Below are 23,989 nucleotides of genomic sequence, written 5' to 3' on the forward strand. Positions count from 1 at the left end.
AAACTCACCTGCCCTGCTCCACGAAGAGGCGAAAAACTCTGCTTTTTCCATCACAGAGGCGCAGGCACCCAAGGATCCACATTAAAGCCACCCAAAGTCCTCACTGGCCAGATGGACAGAGCTGGGGGAAGGGGGAGGGAGAGGGGGTTCCAGAGCCACTGAATGCCTCCACTGGACTGCACCCTCACTCCTCCTGGAAAACTTTGGGCTGAGTTTCCCAACCCAGCCCACCTGAAGTTTAGGCAAGTCCTCGGAACCTGTCAATCACTCGTCTTCTTTGATCTGGGCAGCCAAGGTATCTGGACCAATGGCAGAAGAGTAGCTTTGGGGGGGGGCTGGTCCCTTGGTTCGTCCTCCTGCTGACGCTCCCTGTCCCACCAGCAGAGCCTATGTCAGGATTGAGCACACCAAGAAGCCAGTGTCCACTCCCAGAGAGAGGAAATGAGCAGGAACTGGCTGTTTGAGTCAGCTCCCTGGTCTATTGTCACTGCCCAGGCCCCTTTCCTTCCCATGGTCCCCATGGGGGGGTGGACAGGGGGAAGGGAGGGAGAGGAGGAGGGTGAAGAGAGAAGCAGTTCCTATGAGTTCTCTCTCTCTCTCTCTCTGTCTCTCCCCTCCCTCCCTCTCCCTTTCTCCCTCTCTGTGTCTCTTTCCGTCTATCTCTCTGTGTGTGTCTCTCTCTGTCTCTGTCTCTCTCTCTTACTCTCTGTCTGTCTCTGTCTCTGTCTCTCTCTCTCTCTGCCTCTCTCTCTCCACTCACCCCCATGCAACCTGGCCCAAGCCTGTGAATTCTGACCCTGGCCATTTACTGCAGCCAAGAAAGTGGCAGGATTGCTGGGCCCTGCTGCTGACCAAGCAGGAGGAAGAGGAGGCCTGAGGTCAGGGAGCCTGCCCGTGCCAGCGCCCAGGCAGAAGTCTGGCTTTGGCTGAAGTGGGGACCCAGAGTCCAGGCCAAGTGGAGCAGGAGGTGGGTCCAATCCCAAAGGGAGGAACTGTCCTCAAGGACAGATGACGCCCTGGGTGAGAGCCCTGGTGCTGTTTGGTTTGGTCCAAACGTGTGTTGGTTTAATGTCAGGAAAGAGAAAGAGAAGGCCTGGCTCCTTTGAGAGCCTGCCTGCCCCCAACGTCCAAAGTAGGCGTCTGCTGGAAGCTAGTGAGCTCACAGTGTCACTTCCAGGCAGCCCATTGTAAAATAACCCCATCCCAAGATTAGTAGAAGGGAAGCAAGGGCTTGTTGAGTGAGACCACCACAAGAGAGACCCGGCCCCAGCTTTTGCCTTTGTTCTTGTCCTACCCTAGAAGAAGAGGTCAAGGGGAAAGGGGTTTCCTGGAGCATCCTGAGCTTGGCTGCTTTTAGGGGAAGAGCATCTGCCAGGACTCTCACTCACTTCACTTCTACCATCAGCCTCAGGACTATTATTAAGGGTTTTAGTGCCCAATTTACAAGCAAAAGAGGCGGGGGGGGGGGGGGTAAGCCAGAAGAAGTCCAGGTTTTCCTGGGAGTAGCAAAGAAAGCCCAGGGTACAGCCCACCCCGTTAGATGAGCGGCCCATCTCACAAGAGAAGGGTGTCTGACACCTGAAAAGTTGCTGGTATCTCCTGAGATTTTGCTCAACATTCTCTCTCTTCATTTATATTTCTCTGATGGTCAATAGGAGCGGCAGTGTGGTACACTGGGTACAAGGCTGACTTGGAAGCTCGGATGAGCTGGGTTCAAGTTGCTTCCCTGGCTTCTCTGCTGCCCCCAAACAGGCCCAGGTCTCCCTTACCCTAAAAACGCCTCACTTGCCCCATCGGTCCCCACTGGCTCTCTCATCCTGCCTTTCCTCCTCAAGAAGGCTGTGTGTAATCACTGCTTGGACTTCCTCTCCTCTCGCTCTCCTCATACAGCCTGGCCTTGAGCATCATCATCCAAAGGAAGCTTGGCTCCAAAATGGCCAAATAATAAATTGCCAAATCCAATGGCCTTTTCTGACTCCTCACCCTTCTTAACCTCTCTGTGGCCTTGGGCATTTTTTGGATCACTCTCTCCTCCCTGATACTCTTTTCTCCAGGTTTTCAGGACACCCCTCTCTCCTGGTTCTCCTCCTACTCATTGGACCACTCCTCAGTTTCCTTTGCCAGATCTTCATCCATGTCATCCTGTGGTGTTCCTCCAGGTTCTGTCCCGAGCCCTCTCACTGGGTGATCTCATCAACTCCCATGTATTTAATGACCATATCAAAGTTGATGGTTCCCAGACCTAATCGTCCAGCCCTCATCTCTTTCCCAAACTCGTGTTTCTCATCTCCAACTGTCTTTTAGGTGCTCTGTAGAAACCTTTACCTCGACATGTCCAAGATCCTCCTCTCTTCCTAACTTCCTTAATACTCAGTCCTCCAGGCTCCCAAGTTGGGTTTCATCCTTGACTTTTCACTTCACTCCCTCCCACCCCCATATACCATCAGTTGCCCAGAGCTACCATTCCCACCTCTGTAGCATTTCCTCTTTCTCTCTTTGGACCCTGCTACCATCATGGTGAACACCTCGATTCCCTAATGCCTAACACTGGCCGACCTCTCTGCCACAAGTCTGCTTCCATTCAAGCCATCATCCTCTCAGCTGGCAAACTGATCTTCAAGCACAGGTCCAAGCATGTGTGTCCCCCTGCCCCCACTGCCTCCCCATTAATGGTCCAGGATCAGGTCAGAATCTGGCCTCTTCCTACCTTGCCAGTCTCATTACACTTTCCTCTTTCCCAGAAACTCTTTGAGCCAGTGGCACTGTCCTCCTTGCTGCTCCCTGAAAGCCTCAAACACTCCATCCATCTCCAGCCTTCTGCACTGGCTGTCCCCCCAGGCCTCCTCATCTCCATCTCCTGGCTTCCTTTGAGTCTCAGCTAATACCTCATCTTCTCCAGGCTTCCTCAATCTCAACGTCCTCCCTCTGAGATCCCCTCCAACTTATCCTGCCTAGAGCTTATTGGTACCAGAGCTGTTGGCAGCTGGTTCCCCCTAGTAGACTGTAAGCTTCTTGAAAGCAGGGGTTTGATCCTGCCTTTCTTTGTTGTCAGCCCTTAGCATAGTATGGGGCACACAATAGGTGCTTAAGAGATGCTAGTTCACTCACTGACTGACTCTGCCAAACTCTGGCTGTGTGGTCCGGCGAAGGTGCTTAGTAGTAGCCCTTCAGGCAGTTTCCCAGAGGGTGCCCACTGGCTCTCCTCAGCTAGCACTCGGTCCCCTGCATGGCTGCAATCCCTCTCCTTAGAGCAGAGAGCTAAATCTCTGCTCAAGTTATTTTAGGAAGGACGATCCACTTGTATAGGGAAATAGTCAGAAGAGGGCGGCCTCAGCCTCCTCCTCCTCCTCCCATGGATCCCCCTATGTGCTGGTCCCACACGCCAATAAGCAAGCGGCAATGAAGAAAGCCTACGCTTGGCCTGGTGGGAGCTACTGCGGGGCACAGAGAGCCTTGGGAGGGCACGCCTCTTGAGAAAACCAAACCTGCCAAGTCAAGGGAAACCCTGCCTGACACCGAGTCAGCGTGAAATGTCAGTGTGAGCAGAAGAGACACTCGGTGTTTGGATTGAGAATTCAGGCTGAGATATCAGCAAAGGAGCAGAAACCCAGGGGTATGAACTGAGTGGGGGCAGCAGGAGAGAAAAAGGGAGCTGTTCAGAGAAACTGGGCACCCTTTCAATAGTGAACCTACTATGTGCCAGGTACTAGGTCTGATGGCAGAATAGGTTCATGCACATTGGCTCTGGCCAGCCGTTGGGGGCACGAGTGCGGGGCAAAGTGCTGCCCCCTTCATCTTTACTCAGGTATACTCTCCTCCCCCCAATCTTGGTGATTCAGAGAAATGAGCCAAGAGCTCCTTTTCAGGCACAATGACTAAAAGACGTCTGAGCTTCCTACCCAGAGACAGTGTGGCACAGTGGACCTGCTGCTGGGGAGGCCTGGCTGGGCTGAACTCACACACATGACACTTAGCTGGCTGGGTACCTATGGGTAAGTCATCTCCCTGAGTCTCAGTTTCTCATCTGTAAAATGGGCCCAAGAGTACAAGAAGCAACTACCCCCGAGGGTTGTTGGGGTCCCCCACATGAAGAGTTCGGCTACAGACTGTCAGCTGTTCTTGTTAGCGTCTTGGGGAAGGTGGGCAGGATTTTCTGAGGGGAGTGCTTTCTGGCTTCTGGCAGGGTTGCTCAGGCTGTTGTAGGAGCCCCGTCCTCCCCTCCATCCTTCCTGTGGGCCCTTAGTTTCTCTGGTTCTGTACTGTGCCCTGGCCCCACCCCCAACTCCAGGGAGCCAGGGGTTTGGGGTGGGGGAGCCTGCTCCTCTTGTTTGGTTTGAAGAATAGCACTCTTTGGGCCCTGACTCCCCTGAGCCCTCCCTCTCTTTCCTGCTGCCGCTGCTGACTTCCCTGCAGTCACTGGGTTCCCAGCAATCTCTGAGCCAGCCAGATGTTGCCTAAGAGATTGCTCCTAGACCAATGGGAATGCAACTCTGCTTCTGCGGCTGCTAAAGAAACCCTAATGAGAAATGAAACCAGGCTTGGATCCGCCACGAGTCGTCCCCCCCCCCCCCCCCCCCCGCCCGCCCCAGCCCGCCACCCCCAGCTCATCTCCCAGCAGCCTAGGATGGGGCAGTGGTGGCTTTGCAGAGGTTGGGGCTTCAGTCCTCTCCTTGCCTGCCACACCAAGCTCCCCTCCCCTCTGCTATTCCCTATTGCTGGAGTAAAGGGCCAATGCTCCTGTCCAAGGTCTGGACTTGTCTCCACCTAGTAGCATTTTTCTACCATCTAGGGTGTGCCGGGCACTGTGCTTAAGGCCCAACTATCCTTCACATGGGAGCTCCCTCGTGCCTTCCTGGCCTTCCTCGGAGCTCTCCTTGCCAAGGTTAGTCCTTGCCATTTGGTGCCTACCCTCCATACTTTGAGCCCCCCTTTCATCTTCAGTCCCTGCCTCCCACAAATATGCTCACACCTACTCCAGTTCAGAGGTAGCTGGATGGTTCATTGGATAGTGTCAGGCCTGGAGTCAGGAAGACTTGAGTTCCAATCCAGCCTCAGCCACTTCCTATCTGTGTGACCCTGGGTATGTCACTTCACTCTGCTGGCCTCAGTTTCCTCCTCTGTCAAATGAGCTGGAGAAGGAAATGGCAAACCATTCCAGGATCTCTGCCAAGAAAACCCAAATGGAGTCACGGAGAGTCAGACATGGCCACAGGCTGCTGACAATTCTCCAGTCTCCCTATACTGCCCCAGACTCTCTGCTGCCCGAGCTCCAGTTCTGCATTTCCCACTGCCTCTTGGGCATCTCAAACTGGATATCCAGTAGACACTTGAAACTCCGCGTGTCCAAAACAGAACTCATTGGCTTCCCCAAGCCCTTCCCCTACAAACTTCCCTGTTACCAGGGAGGATTCCTCCATCCTTCCAGTCCCCTCGGGGCGGGGGAGGGGGCATCATGACTTGGCCATGGTATCACCTCCTCACTCTCTCCAGTCGCCAGTAAGCTGCCAAATGCTCCTGGGCTGGCCTGCCTCAGGTCTCCCCTCATTCCAGTCCATCCTCCCTTCAGCTCTCAAATTGATCTTCCTGACCACATCGGCCCCTTATTCAAGAAACTTCGTTGGCTCCCTAATGCCTCCACATCAGAGATGAATTGGGAAGCCCTGGTCCCCGCCTACCTTTCCAGTCTTCTTCTGCTTACTGCCCCCCCCCCAGCTGGGCAGCCCAGCCCAACTGGCTGACCTGCTGCTCTTTGTCCTCACTGCCCTTGTCCTGACTTGGCTCGAGGGTCCCCTTTGATCCAAATCCTTTCCTGATGCTCTCCTCCCCGAGCCACCTGCCTCTGCCCCACGTAGCCACTCTCCATTTCCCATAGATTCTCTTTATACTTAAACGTGTGCTTCTCATCGCCCTCATTAGCAGGGAAGAACTCCTTGACATCAGGGCCTGCAGGACTCTTGCCTCTGTTCCTGACACCCGTTATGGGCATGCCTGGCAGTGCTGTGGCTTGATTAATTGCTTCTACTGTACCCATCCCCCAACATGGGCAGTTCACGCCTCGTGACAGAGCCGGCCTTGGAGTCCATTAACTGGCAGGCCGGATCTGGGACCAACTGCAATTCTGACCCAGTCTAAGCTGCACATTGACAAATGAAACTAGCATTCTGCCAGATGGGGAGAGGCAGGGAACCTTTGTTCAAATTCTGTTTCGAATGTGTACTAGCCAGGTGATCCTAAGCAGGTCACTTGACCTCTCTCGGCCTCAGTTTCTCTAGCTGCAAAATGGGAATAATTAGAGCACTCACTTTCCTGGGGTTTTATGAGAGTCAAATAAAATACCATTTGTAAAGCATTATAAAATGCTGCTCTTATTATCAGAACACCCTCTCCCTTCAAGGGACAATTTGAGAGCTGCGCAGAAACTGCCCTTCCCTCTTCCTCGATGCCCATCTCTGCTGCAGTGGATTCAGCATCTGCCTCTAAACAAGGGATTCCCACGGTGCATCTCTAACCAGGCTCATGCCCCTGAGCTCCATTTTCACCCTGGATGTCTGACTACCTTCTCAAACCCAACACGTCCATCACTTTCCTTCCAGTCCTCTGTGGGGCCTTTTCTGGGCCCCAGAGCTCTTAGCACTTTCTCCCTCTCCCTCCTCCAAATTACTTTGTATTGAGAGGGAGAAAGAGAGAGAGTGTGTGTATTCCTTCGATAGAATGTAGTCTCCTTGCGGGTCGGGCTTGTTTCATTGTTGCTTTTTATCCCTGGTGCCTAGCACAGTGCCTGGTACTTACTAATTGCTTACTGATTGCCTGTGGTGAAAAAAGGAGGTGGGATGTGGCTTAGATTACTGATCTTTTGTGGGCATCCAGATAGTACAATTCGGCAATAACGGCTGGCCCCAAAGTGAAGGCACTAATGGCGGCCTGGCAGTAGGTCTCCAGTGGGGGGCCGCAGGCATCTGTGCTTGGCGCCATCCCATTCCCCATGCTTCTCAGTGTCCTGAATGAGGGCGATGATGGCATGCTTCTCAGATTTACACATGACACAAAGCTGGAATGTAATGGAGCTAACATGATCTGGGGTCTGGGTGAAATGCACGGCCCTGAGGAGGACAGCCCAGGACCTTGAAGTCAAGTACCTTGGGAATATCACAGTGACTCCCCTCCCAGCTAATGACCATGCCCTTGCACCAACCAATCGGCCACCGAGCATTTATTAAACAACCACTGGACGCCAAGCACTGTGCCATACATGCCCGAAAGGGAACACTATTTTCTAATGACCATCCTAAGCAGAGATTGAGTGAAGCCTCAGCATCTGGCCTGGGCTCTGACCACTGCAGAAATCCAGACCCAGCTAGCCTCCAAAGACCAGAAAGACATTTCTGACAATCATCCAACCATTGGGCATCCCATTTCTTTATCCTTCTCTATGGGCCCTCAGAGACCAAGGGGACCGAGACTAAGAGCCCAAGACCCAGCAAGACCCTCACAAGGGTCCAGGGCGCCTCTTGAAGCCAAGCCAGCCCAAAGAACTTCCCTCCCATCCCTGATGATGGCTATGGTGGCTACGGGAATGCTGGAGTCAATCCCTGCAGTCATGCATTCACCATTTCCAGTTAACTTGAATAAACCTTCCCCTCCTTCCCAGGGGGGTGAGCTCAGCAAAACCTGGCAAATGTGATTTGACAGACATTTATGAAAAGTGCCTACTAAGCACAAGGCACAGCACGTACAGAAGGGGTGGCAAGAGGGACGGGGCATAAGGTCTTCAAGGAGTGTAGACTCCAAGGGTGGGAGGAGACATGGAAACACCACTAGACAGGCTGTGACTGGAGGCGGAAGAAAGAACAAGACAATGTGCTTGAGAGAAGTTCCAAGAGGTAGAGAACATTCTGAGTTTGGGATTGGGCTACGGCTGCTTGGCAGAGGTGGCTCTTGAGCTGAGCCCTGAAAGGAATGAGCATGGAAGGGGGGAGGTAGTACAGTCTAATCACGGAGGGCAGCAGGGAAGGGGAAGAGCTAGAGAGAGAGGATGGTGTGGGTTCAAGGGTTTTCTGAAGGATATCTTTAGGCAACAGAAGAGCCATCTCCTAGCCCATTCTGAGATTGGCTCAACAGTGGAGAGCAATCGTAGAATGTGCCAAGATGTGGCCGAGGTCTGAAGGAGGTGAGACGAGAGCCTCAGTACTCCTGATACAGCACGGAGACGAGATCATCTGCTGAGAAAGAGCAGGAGGGAGTGAAGGTTTGGGCTGCTGTGGGGAGCCTGATAAAGGAATCAATCAGGGATTACCAGGCATTAGGGAGAACCCAAATGAGGTCAGATTCCTTTCCTTTAGGGTGGCCCCTGCCCAGAGATCCACACTTCCTCCACCAGTCTTCAGCAGCTCAGGGAGAGGAACAGAGAAGACGAATGAATGGCAGGGGTGACTGAGCACCAAAGAGAAGCAGAAAATGGCTTCAAGGCTGGATGAACTTCAGACCTCACCTCGGTCCTCATTCTGGCTCTGAGGACCGGGGGGCCTTGGATAAGAGGCTCCCCTTCCTCAAGGTTCCAGTTCCTCATCTGGATGATGCCAGAGTGGGACTAGATGATCTCAAAGATCCCACTAGGCAGGTGGACTTCCATTCGGGGCCATCAGTGAGTCGCAGCCTTCCAGGACCTCCGAAGCAGATGTCTCTCTCACCTGTCTCCGAACAGGAATCCCCATCTTGAACACAGGCCTGCCAGGAGGCCAACTAGCTGCTGCAGAGAGGCCTCTTGTGCTGGGGAGGGAACTGGCTTCCTAGCTGCACTGCCCCATCCATTTGGGGCTAGCTCCAAGTGGCCACAAGCTCTTCCTTTGGGGGAGCTACAACGTGCCTTCCTGCCACTTCCGCCCATTCCTCCTGGGAAGACGGGTCGCCAGGAGCCAGCTGGGGATGCTCTCACATGAGATTCCAGAGCTCACTGCGTCTCATTTCAGGAAGCGACAGCGACAGCAATGAAGGCTGAAAACACTAGGCTGGAGTGTGGGGGCTGCCTTCCTGCAGGGGTCGGGTGGCAGGGCACGCCGTGTCCCAGGATGGGATGGAGAGTGCCCACAGCCGGCTGCTCCTGCCCGCACAGCTGAAGGAGAGAGCCCTCCATGGTGTGGGTGTGGGCGTGGGTGTGGGGGGTGGCATTACACAGCAAGAAACAGATTCCTCTGTACAATTATCTGCGTGGATCACATGGGAGCTCCAGCCAAAGAAGCTGTAGGTGTGCATGGGAGCTGGGGGGGGGGGGTGGGGGGTGGGGGGGCAGGACAGCTTAGATAACAAAGGGCGGTTTCTGCAAAGCCTGCATCCCTCTGCATGGGAATAAGGCTGCCCTGGCCACAGACACAACCCGAGCCTGGCAAGCAAGCGAGAAACTTCAGGCAATGGCAGGGCTGTCCTTCCCATTCAGCTCCTGCTGCCCAGGAAAGCCCCAGCTCAGGAGCCATGATCTCAGGGCAGCCTGTCCAGCAGGGAGAAGCTCTCCCTCCAGCCCAGCTTCACTCTGGCCCAGCCCCCCGCCCCCATGGCAAGCCAGCAGCCAGAGTCCCAGAGAAGCCGGAGCAGGGATGGAGAGGAGCCAGAGCCCCCGAAAGGAAGGAGGGAGGGAGGGAGGGAGGGCAGAAGGGGGAAGGAAGGAGTACCTGTTGCTGGGTGCATCCTGCTCTGCCTCTCAGTCCTCAGCTGCTTGTGGTGAGAGTTGCCCATCATTCTGTCCTGGACTGGCACCCTCCTCCTCCTCCTCCTCCTCCTCCTCCGCCACCACCTCCCCTCAGCCTGCGCCCCTCCCCAGGTGCTTACATCACCTCAGCTCCTCTGCCTCTGCTGACAGCGCCCATCCTACCTCAGGAACCCTCTTCTGTCCCTGGCGTGCACCATTGCCCAGCCCTGGCCTTTCCCGATGGATGGACTGCAGCCCGCCAGGAGTGCTCCTCCCCCCTCCTAACCCTGCGCTCACGCTCACGCTCTCTCTCTCTCTCTCTCTCTCTCTCTCACTCTCTCTCTCGCTCTCAGTCTCTCCCTCTCCCGGTCTCACGCTCTCTCTCCTCTCCCTCTCCTCCTCTCCTCTCTCCCTGTCTCACGCTCTCCCCCTCTCTCCCTCTCCCCCCCTCACTCTCTTGCTCTCAGTCTTGCTCTCAGTCTCTCCCTCTCCTGGTCTCACGCTCTCTCTCTCTCTCTCTCTCTCTCTCTCTCTCTCTCTCTCTCTCTCTCTCTCTCTCTCTCTCTCTCTCTCTCTCTCTCTCTCTCTCTCTCTCCCCCCCTCACTCTCTCTCCTCTCTCCTTCCTTGCTCCTTCTCTGTCTCCCTCCCTTCTCCACCCCTCTCAGGCCCCTCCTCTCCTCTCTTCTACCCCCCTCCCTGTGCCCAGGGCTCCCCTGTGGGAAATGCAGGGCTGGCTCATTTCTCCGACCACACAGACCCCTGGTCTCCTTGCTGCCCTTGCTTTGTCATCCCCCTCCCCACAGGGCAGTTCCGAGTGGCCCTGGATATGTTTGAGCTCAACCCCTGTGTCTGGATGGCATCACTGCCGCTGCCTGGGGTGCAAAGGGACTGCCACACTGCCAGGGACCCAGCTCCCCTCCAGCTATGGGGGGTGAGACTAAGGTAACATGGTCTCCCCATCAGCTGTCAGCCCCCAGCCACCATGGACAGACACAGCTGGCCCTCACCTCTCTTTTGCCATGCCCCCTCCCCTCCCTCCTCTTCTGCGGGCTGGGGAGAGCCAGCTGGGCATACGCTGATGGCACTGAGCCTCTGGGAGAGGTGCCTCCCTCCAGCAGTGGCCCAAGAGAGGCAGACTGGGGTGCAGATGCCCATCGTGGAAAACATGAGGCAGGGAGAGCCAGTGACCAACTGGAGGGGGCCAGCAGGATGCCCAACAGGCTGAAACTGAGCCTCAGCCATCCTAGGTGGGGCCCTGTGAGCAAGCAGGCTCTGGCTGCCCAGCTGTCCGGCTCCCAGGCTTCAGGGTCTCTCTCTGTGAAGTCCACTAGCAGCCAGATGGGCTCAAAGCTGCAACTCAGTGGCTTCCCAAAGCTGCAGTAAATGGCCCTGGCCGCTAGGGAACCACTGGCTGGGGCTCTAGCCAAAGCAGCCCCTGAACTCTCACCCCAGATCGCTGGGTGCAGTCAGTGCTGGCCCGCTGCCTTTGGGCAAGGAGGGACTGATCACTCCCATAAAGGCCTTCCCGGTGTGCCCACAAGCAGCCCCGGCCCCCAAGACACTGGCTTAGCTCTTAGGAGGGAGAGAGGACAGAGAATGCGGCATTGCTTAGTCATCCCTGAAATACTCCAGACAGAGTCTACCCAGGGTGCTGGGTAGGTCTCCTAACACTGCAGGTACCACTGCAGTGGCTGGCCTGGTCATCCTGCCTGCCGGCCCAAACTTCAGGCTCCCACCATGCTGGGATACCATACACACCCTTGAAGGAGTCCTTGTTGCCATTTCCAGAAAATGAATGAATGAATGAATGAATGAATGAATGAATGAATAAAAAGTGAATGAATGAATGACTAAAATGTGTGGCTCAGCTCCAGTATCAGGAAAGCTGGAACTGTCCAGGGATGACACACACTCTGAGCCCCTTCCCCATTCCACTCTGTCACCCCTCAGCAAACACCAAGATTCTAAGGTGAAACCCGAAGGAGTTCATGTTGGGAAATGTTACAAGTGAGCTAACGGGGAGATACAACAATGGCTTCCCACCCACCCACACATCTGGGCAACCCCTGAGACCACTAGGGTAGATCAACTCGAAAGTCCAAGCACCAGGTTATCTCCAGGAGGGGAGGACCCTTAGAGGTCCTTAAATCCAGTCCATAGCTGAGCTTCCCTCATGTCCCCGACAGATAGTTATTAGCCGGTCTCTCCTTGAGACCTCCAGTGAAGGAAGGCCTCGGTGTTCCTTTCTGGAGGCATGATTTAGGAGGGCCATGGACAAGAATATCCAAAGGAAGGAGCCAGGATGGCGAAGGGTCCACGGAAAGAATGGAGGTTGTCTATGCTGGAGCAGGGATGACGTGGGGGAGACGTGTTAGCTCCCTCCAAGCGGCTGTTCTCCTCGACAGGAATGACATCCAGAGGGCAGGAGTTTTCAAAGAGGTCAATTTAGGCTCGAGGTCAGTCATAGGCCCCTAATGAGAATTGTCCGAGAGTGGGCCAGGCAAGGCCGAATGACCAGTCATTTGTTGGGTATGCTACAGAGAGGATTCTTATTCAGGAAGGAGTCAAACCAAATGGCCCCTGAGGTGCCGTCCAACTATGAGGTTCTGGGAAATTGGATTATTAGCAGAAGATAGAAGAGATTGGAAGAGGTCCAGAGTGGTCGGTAATTGGATTCTGCTTAAGACCCTCTCCCAGACATAGTTCTGGATGTTTTCTTTTGGCAGTAGGACTTTGACAGGAAGCTGGCTTTTGCCAATCAAAAGCAAGAAGCCTGCTAGAAATAAGGCCTCTCTTGGACCTCTCTCACCCCCAAGCCCATCAACTGAGCCCACGGTGCAGAGAACAGACATGGCAAAGAGTCATTTCACTAGGTGAACTTCTAACAAGGATGCCAGAGGAGCCCAGCAAGCATGCCGAGTTGGAGGACTTCAGCTATGTTTCTAACACTAATGAGAAGGTGTAAGGGCTGCACATCAAGGAGAATGGAATGTTCCTTGAAAGAAGGGAAGAAACATTTCCAAGAAAAACCAAGAGGGAACAGAATTCAGAGAAGCCGGTGAGGGTCCTAACCTAACCAGGAGGAGAGGAGAAGAAAAGTTACAAGGCGTCCAAGGCTCTTCTGGGGTTGGGGGGGAGGCAGGGACTGGGCTCCCAAGCACCAAGGAATACTGATGTGGGGCCACAAGAGGCCAACCAGTAATGGTTAGAGGGAGCAAAGGCTAGGCATGCTCACTGGCAACGCTGCTGGGGCAGAAAGGGGGTGTAGCACCAAGGCAGCCAAATGTTAAACTCCCCACAAGAACTGCCTCAGAGGCTTCCATCCCTCCCAGGGCATATACTATGGGATGTGACCAAGAGCATCTCTGATCTCGGTGATCTCAATGGCCACTCTCTCCTTCCAGTGATTCGTATGGGGACCGACAACTCACCAACAATAGCAGCTCAGAAAGCATGGCTGGGGAAAACTAGAACGGAAGATTACTTCAAGGAGAATGATCTTTAGACAGGCAAAGACAGGACAGAAGCGGTGACTATAGATAGGAAGTTCAAGATCAATGAGGGGATGGATAAGAAGGCCCCAAGCTGCCCTTGAGGAGTAAGAGTCCCCCAGGCCGAACCAGGGGAGGGGGTGGAACACAGTGGCAGAAGTACTATCAGTAAATTCTGAAATCATGGAGAACAGCAGAGTTGCCACAGAACTGGGACAAGGGTAGGTATGGTCCCAATCTTCCAAAAAAGCCAAGACAGCAGCACCTACAAGTCAAGTCAACTAGCATTTCTGAGGTTCCTACTGTGTGCCAGGCTACAAAACTGTCCCTGCCCCAATTCAGTGGAGGAGACAGCACATAGACAGCTAGGCATGAACAAACTACAGATTGGGAAAATGGGAGCCAGTCTCCGAGGGAAGACAGTAAGACTAAGAGGACTAGGGGAAAAGGCTTCTTGTGAAAGGTAGGCCTTTAGCTGAGTCAGGGAAGCCAGGAGGTAGAGATGAGGAGGGAGAGAATTCTAGAAATGGGGGAGTGCCGGGGAAATGCCAAGAGGGTTGTGTATGAGGAGTGGCAAGAAAGCTGGCATTGCTGGATCCCAGAGTTCTATGAGAGTGAGCCGAGTGTAAGGAGACTGGAAAGGCAGGAAGGGGCCAGGTTAGAAAGGGCCTTAAAAGCCAAAGAGAGGACTCCATATTTGATTCTGGAGGTAACAACAGGTTGCAATCAAAGGTGAAGAGATGAGGCTATCTCTGAGGTGATGAGCCTGGAGGACTGGAAGGCAAACTCGCCAGTATGGGGGAAGTCAGGAAGAGGAGAGAGTTTGAGGGAGAAAAGATAATGAGTTCACTTTTGGACATGTTGAGTTCAAGATGTCTATGGAGTGAGGTGAGGGCTAGATAAGTAGGTTGAAGCATCAGCTGCCTTGGGATCATAATGAAAACCTTGGGAGCTGAGGAGACCACCAATTAAAGAGTCAAGGGAGAAGAGGGTGCAGGCCTGAGCCCTGGAGGACAGCCACAGGGAGCAGTTGGGATGTAGTTGAAGACATACCACGGAAAACAGAGGTGTGGTCAGATTGGGAGGAGAACCAGGAATGAGAGGTGTCAGGAGAGAGAGAGAAGATGGGATCAAGGAGGAGACGGTGATCTACAGTGACAAGGTTCCATGTCTGGTCAAAGATGAAACTTGAGCAATGGAGAGTCCTGATGACTTCAGCAAACAGGCCGTGCCAAATGTGGCAGGGTCAATTCCAGCTCCTGGTAATTGCCCACTGACTCATTGCGTCAATGCAAAACACTGCACAAGAGTACTGACCTGTTTACGGTACCTGTGGTAGACTCTTGAGATTGAAGACTGACTTAGAAGAGCTGAGTTAAGTCTGAAATTCAGGCCATGAGCAAACTTAATGGCACCTCTGTTCCTTGTTTTGCCATGAAATCTCTTAGAGTGAATGGCCACCTCGGCAAAAGAACAAACCCAAGGGTTTTAGGGAAATTTCTCAGACCAGCCAAAGCTCTGGGAACATTTGCCCTGCCCCCACCCCACCCCACGCCATCACTGCTCTAGAGCCCTTGGGAAATGAGCAAAACTGATTAAACATCCCCAGCACACATCAAAGATGGGAACTTTTCTGTAACAACAGGGGAAGCCTGGAAGCTCTCTTTACTGCAGGGCCTCTCTCCCCCAACTCCCGCCCCTTCATATGGTGATCTGACACCTAGATCGCCCACTAGACAGCTTTCACGATTCCCATCTCCAGCCCTCCTGAAACGCTGATCAACTGTAAAGAACATGCTTTAGGAAATATCAGTGGGATATCCAAGTTGGGTGTGTTGGCTCTCTTTTTCCTCTCCTAGAATGGGTATGGACTGTCTCCTCCCCTCCCCCAACTTGTTTCGAGAAGAATCTGTCCTAAATATGGGATGCAGAATGGGTAGGAGACCTTGATCAGTTTTTCTTTTTCTGTTAAGAAGGTGGCCCTAGATAAGAACACGAATTGCATTCAGCAGAGTAAGTAACTCTACTCCCTGTTTTTGGACAGAGTCACTAGACTATAGATAGACCAGGGGACTCCTGCATTTAGTGCTTTACCTACATGGCACCAAAAAGTCCTCGATAAAGTCTCTGACGCCATCCTTGGGAACAAGTGGAAGGAGGTGCGAGCTATCCAACAGTCCAGTTGGGTGGGTACAGAAGCAACAGAATGATGACGATGGCCCAAAGAGTAGTCATTTATGGCTGTGCAGAAGGAAGGCTATTGTGTAGTGCCTTGGGGATCTGGGTTTAGTCCTATGCTACCCAGCAACCTGGAAAAAGGTGTCTACATCACGGTCATGACATCTGAAGATGACACCAAAACTGCAGGAAGAGTTCATGAGTTTCAGCTTGAGAGACTCGAGGTCCAAAAAAGATCTCAACTAGCAAGATGGGGATGGGGGAATCTAAGGGGATAAAATGTATCATTAGCATACCTAAAAGCCTGCCCTGGGAGCAAACCAAATCACCTTGGCAAGTACAGGAAGGAGGTGAAAGCCCATCTGAGCCAACGGCTTTGTCGTTGATGTCTTTTTGGAAGGGAGGGACATGGCGTTCAAGGTCATTTGGTTTGGGACCAGAAGAGTGCCACGACTTTAATAAAGAGGTACAGCTGCGGGGGGGTTCTTCAGACCCAGGGCAACATTTAAGGAAGGACACTGATGGAGGGGACCAACGTGGTCAAGAGACTAGAGACAATGCCATCTGAGGTCTGGCTGAAGAAATGAGAGGTTATCGAGCCCAGGGAAGAGAAGACAACTATTGCTGAATCGGACCCCACACTGAGCTGCTGCTAGAAGAAAGAGTTTTCCCGAATGGCTGAGAAGAACAGGCTGGCCAGCTGCAAGGCCCACCCTGGCTGAGCTGGAACGGGCCTGCACTGCCATTCTTCACTTTGTTACTGTGGGACAGCTGGCCAGACAGAGGAAATAGTCTACGGCCATTCATCTGGAGAGTGGACTGGCCCAAGACCTTGACCTCACCTCACTAACTTCCCATCCCAGCCAGCTGTGCTATGTGGGTGGACACCGACGTGAAAGCCCATTGGGACCCAATCTGAAGATGCACCTCGGTTCCCGCACCCTGTTAGTGCTGAGGTTTGCACTCCGGTCCAAGCAGAAAGCTCGCTCACTGCTAGGTTGCCCACAGTAACTCCGCCTGTCGCCATCAGTGGCTGGGCCCTGCTGCAGTTGCTGTGGGAACCTAAGCTTGGAGTTGTCTGAATCTCCTCCATTCGTCTGCCATTTAGCTTGCAGGGATATTCTCTGCATGGGGAGAATTTGTATTTACCTGAATTGAAAATGCAGCTGGTTAAGAGAGCTCAGAAAGCTCTGTATGCAGCTTCAGAGTGACAGCTGGAAATGTCACTGGCAACGTGATCTGAGTTCCCCATCAGGAGTGCACAGACTTGCAGACTGGGGACCAGACAGCAGCCTGAATATCCCCGCCCTGATATCGACTCCATCTGTGGGGAGCGGCGCTCTCATTTCTCACACCCTAACTGGAAACAGGAAAGGAACCGGCTTGTTAGAAACCAAAGAAATAAAGCCCGAACCCAAACCAGGGCCTTCCAAGCACTGTTCAGGCTGGAGGCATCCCTGGTCAAAGCCAGGAGATCAAAAAGGCCAGATCGGGTGCTCAGCTCTGTCGAGGAACAGGCCTGGCCAGCCATGCATAAGCAGGGAGCTTATGTGCCCAGGGGACTACCTGGGCCACAGGCTTGCTCTGTTCTTCCTCAACATGGTCCATTTTCACATCCACGTTCAGGACAGGCCTCGAGGTTGGGGTCTGTTTCAGATCTGCCCTGCATGGTGGTGGGAACTCCCTAGTAGGTGATTCAGGTACAGGCTGGGCTAGATCTCCTATTTCAGATGAAGGGGTTGAACTTCTAGCTCAAAAGCCAAGGAAAGGGAGCATCTAGGTAGCTTAGTGGCTTGAGAGCTGGGCCTAAAGATGGGAGGTCCTGGGTTCAAGTATGGACTCAGAGATTTCCTCACCATGTGGCCCTGGGCAAGTCACTTAACCCCCACTGTCTAGCCCTTACTGCTTTTCTGCCTTAGAACTGATACTTTGTATGGACTGAAGACAAAAGGTGAGGGTTTAAAAAAAGGAAAAAAGCAGAACTCAGAGTTGGAGAGGCCCTTAGAACATAGAATGTCAGAATTTAGAGGGATCTTAGTACAGACTATTAGAGCTGGGAGATAAAAGTACACTACCAGAACTGAAAGGGAGATCACCTAGTTCAATGTCCTCACTTTACAGATGAGGAAATTGAGGCCCAGAGAAAGGAAGTGACTGGCTTAAGATCATATACTGAGTGAGACTCCTAATAAGAATCTCCTGGCCTAGTCCAAAGTTCATGAAAGGTCAAGGCTTCAGAACCCCAGAACTGGACGAATTCCATGGAGACTGGAACAACCTCCAGGAAGTGATGCAGAGCGAGAGGAGCAGAACCAGGAGAACATTGTACACAGAGAATGGACTTCTCCATTAGTGGCAATGCAATGACCCTGAACAACTTGGAGGGATCTATGACAAAGAACACGGTCCACATTCAGAGGAAGGACTGTGGGAGCAGAAATGCATTAGAAAAATATGTGATTGATCACATAGTGCGATAAGGATGTGATTGGGGTTTTGATGTTATAGGATTGCTCTACTGCAGATATGAATAACACAGAGATAGCTTTTGAACAATGATACCTGTATATCCCAGTGCAACTGCTTGTCAGATTTGAGGGGGGGGGGAAGAGCAGGGGTTGGGATCAGGAATCATGTAATCATGGAAAAATATTCTAAATAAAAAAGGAAAAAAAATAAATAAAAATTGATTTAAGAGTAAAAAAAAATTCAAGACCCCAGCATGGCCCTTAGTGGGGTGGAAACCTCAGCAGCTAAGATGCTATTATGAAAGCTGACATCTAGTGTTTCATAGTTAGACAACTTCCCCAGAATCAAAGAGTACATGAGTTAGCAGAGATTTTAACAGTCACCTAGTCTGGCTCACACATTACAGGAGCCCCCATTAGAACACACCTGACAAATGGTCATCCAGTTTCTTCTTGAAGATTTTCAAGGAAGAGGAAGCCACTTCCTCTCAAAGCAGCCCAGTCCATGTGGGGACAGCTTTTATTATCACACCTAGCTAAAACTGGCCTCTCTGCAGTGGCCCCCAACTCTCTGCTCCTGCTTCTGTCCTCTGGGACCGAGCAGGACAAGGTCATTTCCCCCACCACCACCACCACATGATAGCTCTTCCAAAACTTGAAACCGGCTCTCATATTCCCTCAAAGGCTTCTCTTTTTCAGGCTGAACATGCTCAATTTTTTTGACTAATCTTCATCTGACTTGGAGCTGACCTTCACCTGCTCACTCATCTTCCTCCAGACACTCGCTCTCTTGCTTATCAATATCCTTCTTAAATGAACCCAGTCTTCCAGATGAAGGCTACTGAGGGCAAAGCAGAGTGGGACAAGCACCTGCCAACTCCTGGAAGCTCTGCCCTCTTTGGGAAGCCCAACACTGTGTTAACTCTTTTGACTGCTACCTCCCATTTCTGACTCATAATGAATTTACAGTCTACTCAAACCTCAAAATCACTTCCAGAACAAGTGCTGTCTAACCACACCTCCCCCGTCTTGTGCTTGTGAAGTCGCTCTTTTGTGGCCAAGTGCAAGACTTTACAGTCGTTCCTACTGAATTTCATCTTACTAGAGCCAGCCCAGTGCTCGTGCCTGGCACGATCGTTTCACATCCTGACTGTCTCCTGGTACTCCCTGATTTATGTTCTATGCAACTTTGATGAGCATGCCTTTGGTGCCTTTATCCAAGTCACTGATGAGCCCATCAAAAAGCACATGGTCAAGTACAGACCCCAGGGTGGGGATGGGGACCTCCTGTGGAGACTCCCCACCATGTTGCTATGGAACTATTACCAGCCAAGTCCTCTTTAAGGCCAGTCATCTGGCCACTTAGGAATCCAGCTGGTTGCATTACTGCCTGATCCGAGCTCTCTCTGTCTTCCCCACTAGAATATTTGGAAAGACTTTAGAAGAAGCTTGGCTAAAATCCACAGAAACTCTATCGACAGCATTCCTGTCATCTATTTGACTAGTCAAAAAAGAAGTGAGGTGAGCCTGACGTGGCTTGATCTTGAGGAAGCCAAGCTGGCTCTTGGTCATCACAGCTTCTCTTTCTAGAATTTTGGCAACCCTCCCATTAATGATCCACTCAAGAATTTCTCCAGAAATTGAAGTCAAGCTCCTTGGCTTATGATGTGAAGGTTCTGCAACTCTTTCCTTTTGGGGGAAAATCTGGTGATTTCCTTCCATTTTCCATGAACTTTTGGATATCACAATCCTGTCTAGCTGTGCTTTCGGGTCCTGAGGAGGGAATTCATCTAGGCCAGGGAGCTTGAGTTGATCAGGGGCTGCTCTGAGCTCTTCCCATCTCCTTCGGAATCTTGAATATCCCTTCCTCCCTTCCCCATGAGCCATTTTGTTGGGTCATCTCAAGGACAGTGGTCATCCTCCCTGACAGAGGACGGGGACCTGTGATTTCACTGTTCTAGCCCCTGAGAAGGACCCCCCCAACCCGTGTACAGTGCTGCTCATCAGCCCCTTCTCCACAACTTCCCATCTGCCAAGGGAGCTGCCAAGCCCTCTGAGAGGTCAAATGACTTGCTCAGCATCACACAAGCAGTATGGCCAGTGGTAGAATTTGGACCCACTTCTTGCTGGCTCCAAGACTGCTTCTCTATCTACAATACCACCTCCTGCAGAGAAAACCAAAACAAGATGAGAACTGAGCATCTCTGACCTTCTCTCTGCCGTGAGATAGCATCACCTCGTCTGCCCCAAGCCAAAGTCCTCGGCCTTCGTTGAAAATCCTCCCTTTGTCCCAATATAACTACAAAAGCACAAGCCTTTTTGCCATCCTCTTCAGTTCCCCTCATTTGGAGCTTCAGTGTGCCTGATGCTGTTTTTACAGGACCATGCACACCACACTCTCCCATTCTCTGTTGTCTGGCCTTGCTGCCATTCCCTCCCTCCCTTCCTGTGGGAGGCTGGGTCTTACTACCTCCCTGATGGACTGCTTTATTTCTGTCCTGTGTCCGTCTGGCCCTCCTCAGGAAGTCCGGAGACTCCCACTCCTGGGGGCTCAGTGTATCAGCTTTAGCCCTACTCTAGCTCCCGATTCCCAGGATCCAGCAATCTCTCCAGCCCCGGCTGAGGCAAGAACAGTGAAGGGTGTCACCAGGACTGGCTGAGTTGTTCGGGGAGTACCCTGTGCATCCACATTAGCCCTTCCAGCATCCCCTCCCCTCCTCTGAGAGCTCAGCCATTTTTCCATTGCTATTTCCCAGGCAGCCACTGACGGTACAGAGGTTTCAATGCCTTGTGGAACAGTTCCCACCCAATCTGAGCCAGCCAGGCTTGCCTGATGTCAGCTCCTAGTAATTACATTAGATTCGGGCAATTACATTCTTCACCAATTTCTGCCTCTCTGCTATTGTTCGCCATTTCCCCTCCTCAACTTGGTCTGCATTGTTCCAGCGGCTTAAACCAGGGCTCGCAAGGCTCGAGGCTGAACCAGCAGGAAACAGTCCAGGCCTGGGAAAGGCAGGTTTGATTTGGGGGGTCGATAAACGCTCGTTGAATGTTGAAAACAGAAATCAAGTTTTCTTTCCCCTCTGGAGGAAGAGAAGTGCTTCTCGGCCTTAGCAGCAAGTGGTCAGTTCTGATGGGACTAAATTAGAGAGAGAAGTCTCTTCTGTTGCTACCCGGACAGTAATTAGGGCTAGAGGGAGCTCCCCTGGGGACACCCTCGATGCTGAAGTGGGCAGGGGCACCTATCCCTGGGTGGAACCCGAGACCCATCGCTGCTGCCAAGGGCCCTAGACTTTCTTCTCCTCGGAGGTTCCTGGAGCCAGGCCTCCCTTTCCCTCCAAATTCTTAAGAGATGAATACGAGAAAGTTCCAGGTCCAGACTACCCCCCCCACCCTGCACTTGTCACCAAAGGCCACAGGGGGAGTGAAGGGAGCTGAAGTCAGCGACTCCGTGGTGGCCCATCCTCCAACAGAGAGCTAGAAAGCTAGAGTGAGGTCAGAAGAAGGAGCAGGATTAGGAGGGAAGCCTGAGCTCAGTTTGAGACAGGCCTGCTTCACAGCATCCAGGGCCTCCCCTTCTCTGCCCACCTTTCAGAGTCCCTGCACAGCTCAAAGGCCACCGCTTCCAGGAAGCTTCCCAACCAGTCCCTATTTCCCTGTCCTCAGAATGACCGGATCACTCTGGCACCATGTCAGCTCAGCCCTTCACTGGCATCCTCCTGGCCTCTCCAGGGCAGGCCCAAGAAACACTCCCCCAGCTCCAGGGCAAGGAAGCCCCCAGCCTGGAGGAATTGGGGTGGATGTTCCACGAATGAGAAAAGGGATGGAGGTCACAAGGCCAAGGCACAGGTTCAGGGGAAACCTGGCCATGGCCAGCTTGGCTGGCTGGAATGGAGCATCTCTGTGATGGAGTAATGCTAGGAAAGCTGGAAATCAGAGCGGAGGGGATTTGACAGAGGAGGAAACCAAGGCCCTAAAAAGTCACATGAACTGCTCAAGGTTACAGAGCTAGTAAGCGGCACAGCCAGATTGAAGACCTCTGACTCCCAGCCCCCCAGATCTTCCTTGAAAGGCTGAGAAGATTCTAGTCTAGAGGTGTTGGGGAGGAGGGATTGTTGAAGGTCTCCATGCAGGCTCTGGCCTTGGCCCCTTTCTCCTTTCTCTCTATAATCCTGCCCCCTCCCCTTAATGAACTCCTTAGCTCTTCTGGGGTTCAACAATTATCTATCTCAAGGTCCCTCTATCCAGCCCTAACCTCTCTCCTAAGCTCTGGTCACCAACAGCCTCTTGGATACCTCAAACAATGTCCTGTAGGCATCTCCAACTCAACATGTTCCCCCAAAGGCACATTATCCCCACCTGTGCCAGATGCCCCAGACCCTCCTTTACCTCTAGACTCCTCCATCTTTGTTGATCCTTCCAGGCCTCCAGGCCTGTGTCCTCACAGTCACCCTCGATTCTTCACTCTCATTTGCCCCCCATAGCCAATCAGTTGTCATACAACAAGTTGTAAGGATTCTTCCTCTACACTATCTTTCAGCATCCCTCCCCTTCCCTCCACTCACATAGTCACTTCTCTGCATCAGCTCTCGTGCGGACTGCCGTAATGGCCTCCTTTTTAAAAATGGAAATTAATTTCTTCCTAGTCAGCAAACGCCTGCCTTCTCTCCTTCCTACCTCCCATGCCCATTTGAGAAAGAAACAAAGAAGAAATGTCTGTTATAAATGCATATGGAGGGGGGCGAGAGAAGGAGAGAAAGAGGAGAGAGCAAATAACCCCAACTAGGCCCAGGGCTTCATCACTGCTAAGGCCACATTCTCAGTGGGCCACTGCAAGAAACAGGACTCTACATGGTGGGCCTCCTGGCTGCTTTGCTCCCCCATCCCAAACACAGACTGCCTGGCCTCTGTCCCCAGGGCCTGGAATGGCCTCCTCCCATCCATTCCCCACCAATCCCTGCCTGTGGACATCTTATGAATCAGCAAATCCAAACCTGAGCCTCAGAGGAGACCTCCAGGGGTTGGGGGCCTCCTATGCTCAGGGTGAGAAGAGCCTTCTAGGGTTGGGAGCCTGGCTGGACAATCCTCTTGTCAATGTCCCTTTTGCTGCTAGAGCCACTGTGGCCAGCCTCCCAGGCTCCCGGGTTCCCATGTCTGGCACTAACCTCAGCTCCTTCTTCTCTTCCTCCCCTCACCCTCAATAATCGGACAGTTGCCAAATCTTGCCATCTCTACTCCCATGTAGCACCTCTTGTATCCAGCCCTTCTCTCCACTCACATAGCCATCATCTTAGTTCCTTCCTGCTCCAGTTCATATCCTGCTGCATCAAACAGACTTATCCTTAAGCAAAGGTCTGACTGTGTGACTCCCCAACTCCAGTGGCTTCCTATTGCCCCGAGGAGAAAAAAGAAACTTCTCTGTTTTGCTCCAGAAATCCTATTCAAGCTGGTACCAGCCTATCTTTTGAGCCTCAAAGAACATCCTGTACTCTGTGACCCAGTCCAACTGGCCTTCTTTCTGTTCCTCACATGCCACCCTCCATCTTCTATCTCTGTGCCTTTGCATTGGCTGTGCCTCATGCCAGGCATACTCCGCCTCCCTAAGTCTGCCTCATAGAGTCCCTGTCGTCCTTTAAGATGCAGCTCAGCCACAATCTTTCCCCGATTCTCCAACTGCTAGTACCCTCTGGTCCTCCCAGACTACCTGGCACTCATCTACGTTTGACTAGAGTTGCACCTTTCTAGTAGACTTTCTATTAGTGGAGTGTTGTGTTCTTCTGTGGGCTTTCAGTCCCTCCCCACATGGCTTAGGCACGTCACCTGCTCCGTAAAATGGAGCCAATAATAACATCTAAAAAGAGGGCCTGCCTTCTGGTGTTGTTGTGAAGATGATAAAAGATTTCTAAAGAATTTGCAAGCCTTAAAGCACACTATAAATGCTGCCTATGCTTTTTAGTGCGGGGACTCGGCATTTTCCACCTTACTTCCCTCCGTCCTCCCTCTGATCTAGCCACACGGCTCTTTGCAGTTCCTCGAACACAGCACTCTTTCTCCTGTGTCGTCTTAGCACTGGCAGCTCCCCCATTGCTAGAAGGCTCTGCTCCCTCACTTTCTCCCCCTGACTTCTCCGGATTCCTTCAACCCCACGTCTGCTGGGAGCTACTTCCTTGCC

General features: G+C 52.5%; 1 protein-coding gene across 6 annotated transcripts in view; it reads right to left on the reverse strand.

The window, feature by feature from the left end:
• NHSL2 (NHS like 2) overlaps positions 1-23,989 on the reverse strand; it is a 164,916-nt gene that overhangs the window by 69,400 nt on the left and 71,527 nt on the right. For 2 of the 6 annotated variants that reach the window (XM_016426822.2, XM_016426820.2), the window contains exon 1: positions 9-4,539. The exons of 2 other annotated variants lie outside the window; for them this stretch is intronic. In XM_016426822.2, coding sequence (XP_016282308.2) covers positions 9-51 — 43 coding nt within the window. In that variant the 5' untranslated portion in view covers positions 52-4,539. Of the gene's footprint in view, positions 1-8; positions 4,540-9,662; positions 10,254-23,989 lie in introns of those variants that run through there. 2 more of the 6 variants (XM_007507732.3, XM_016426821.2) reach the window with 2 other exon arrangements.

The sequence above is a fragment of the Monodelphis domestica genome, chromosome X, assembly GCF_027887165.1.
Source record: "Monodelphis domestica isolate mMonDom1 chromosome X, mMonDom1.pri, whole genome shotgun sequence".
Taxonomy (NCBI): domain Eukaryota; kingdom Metazoa; phylum Chordata; class Mammalia; order Didelphimorphia; family Didelphidae; genus Monodelphis; species Monodelphis domestica.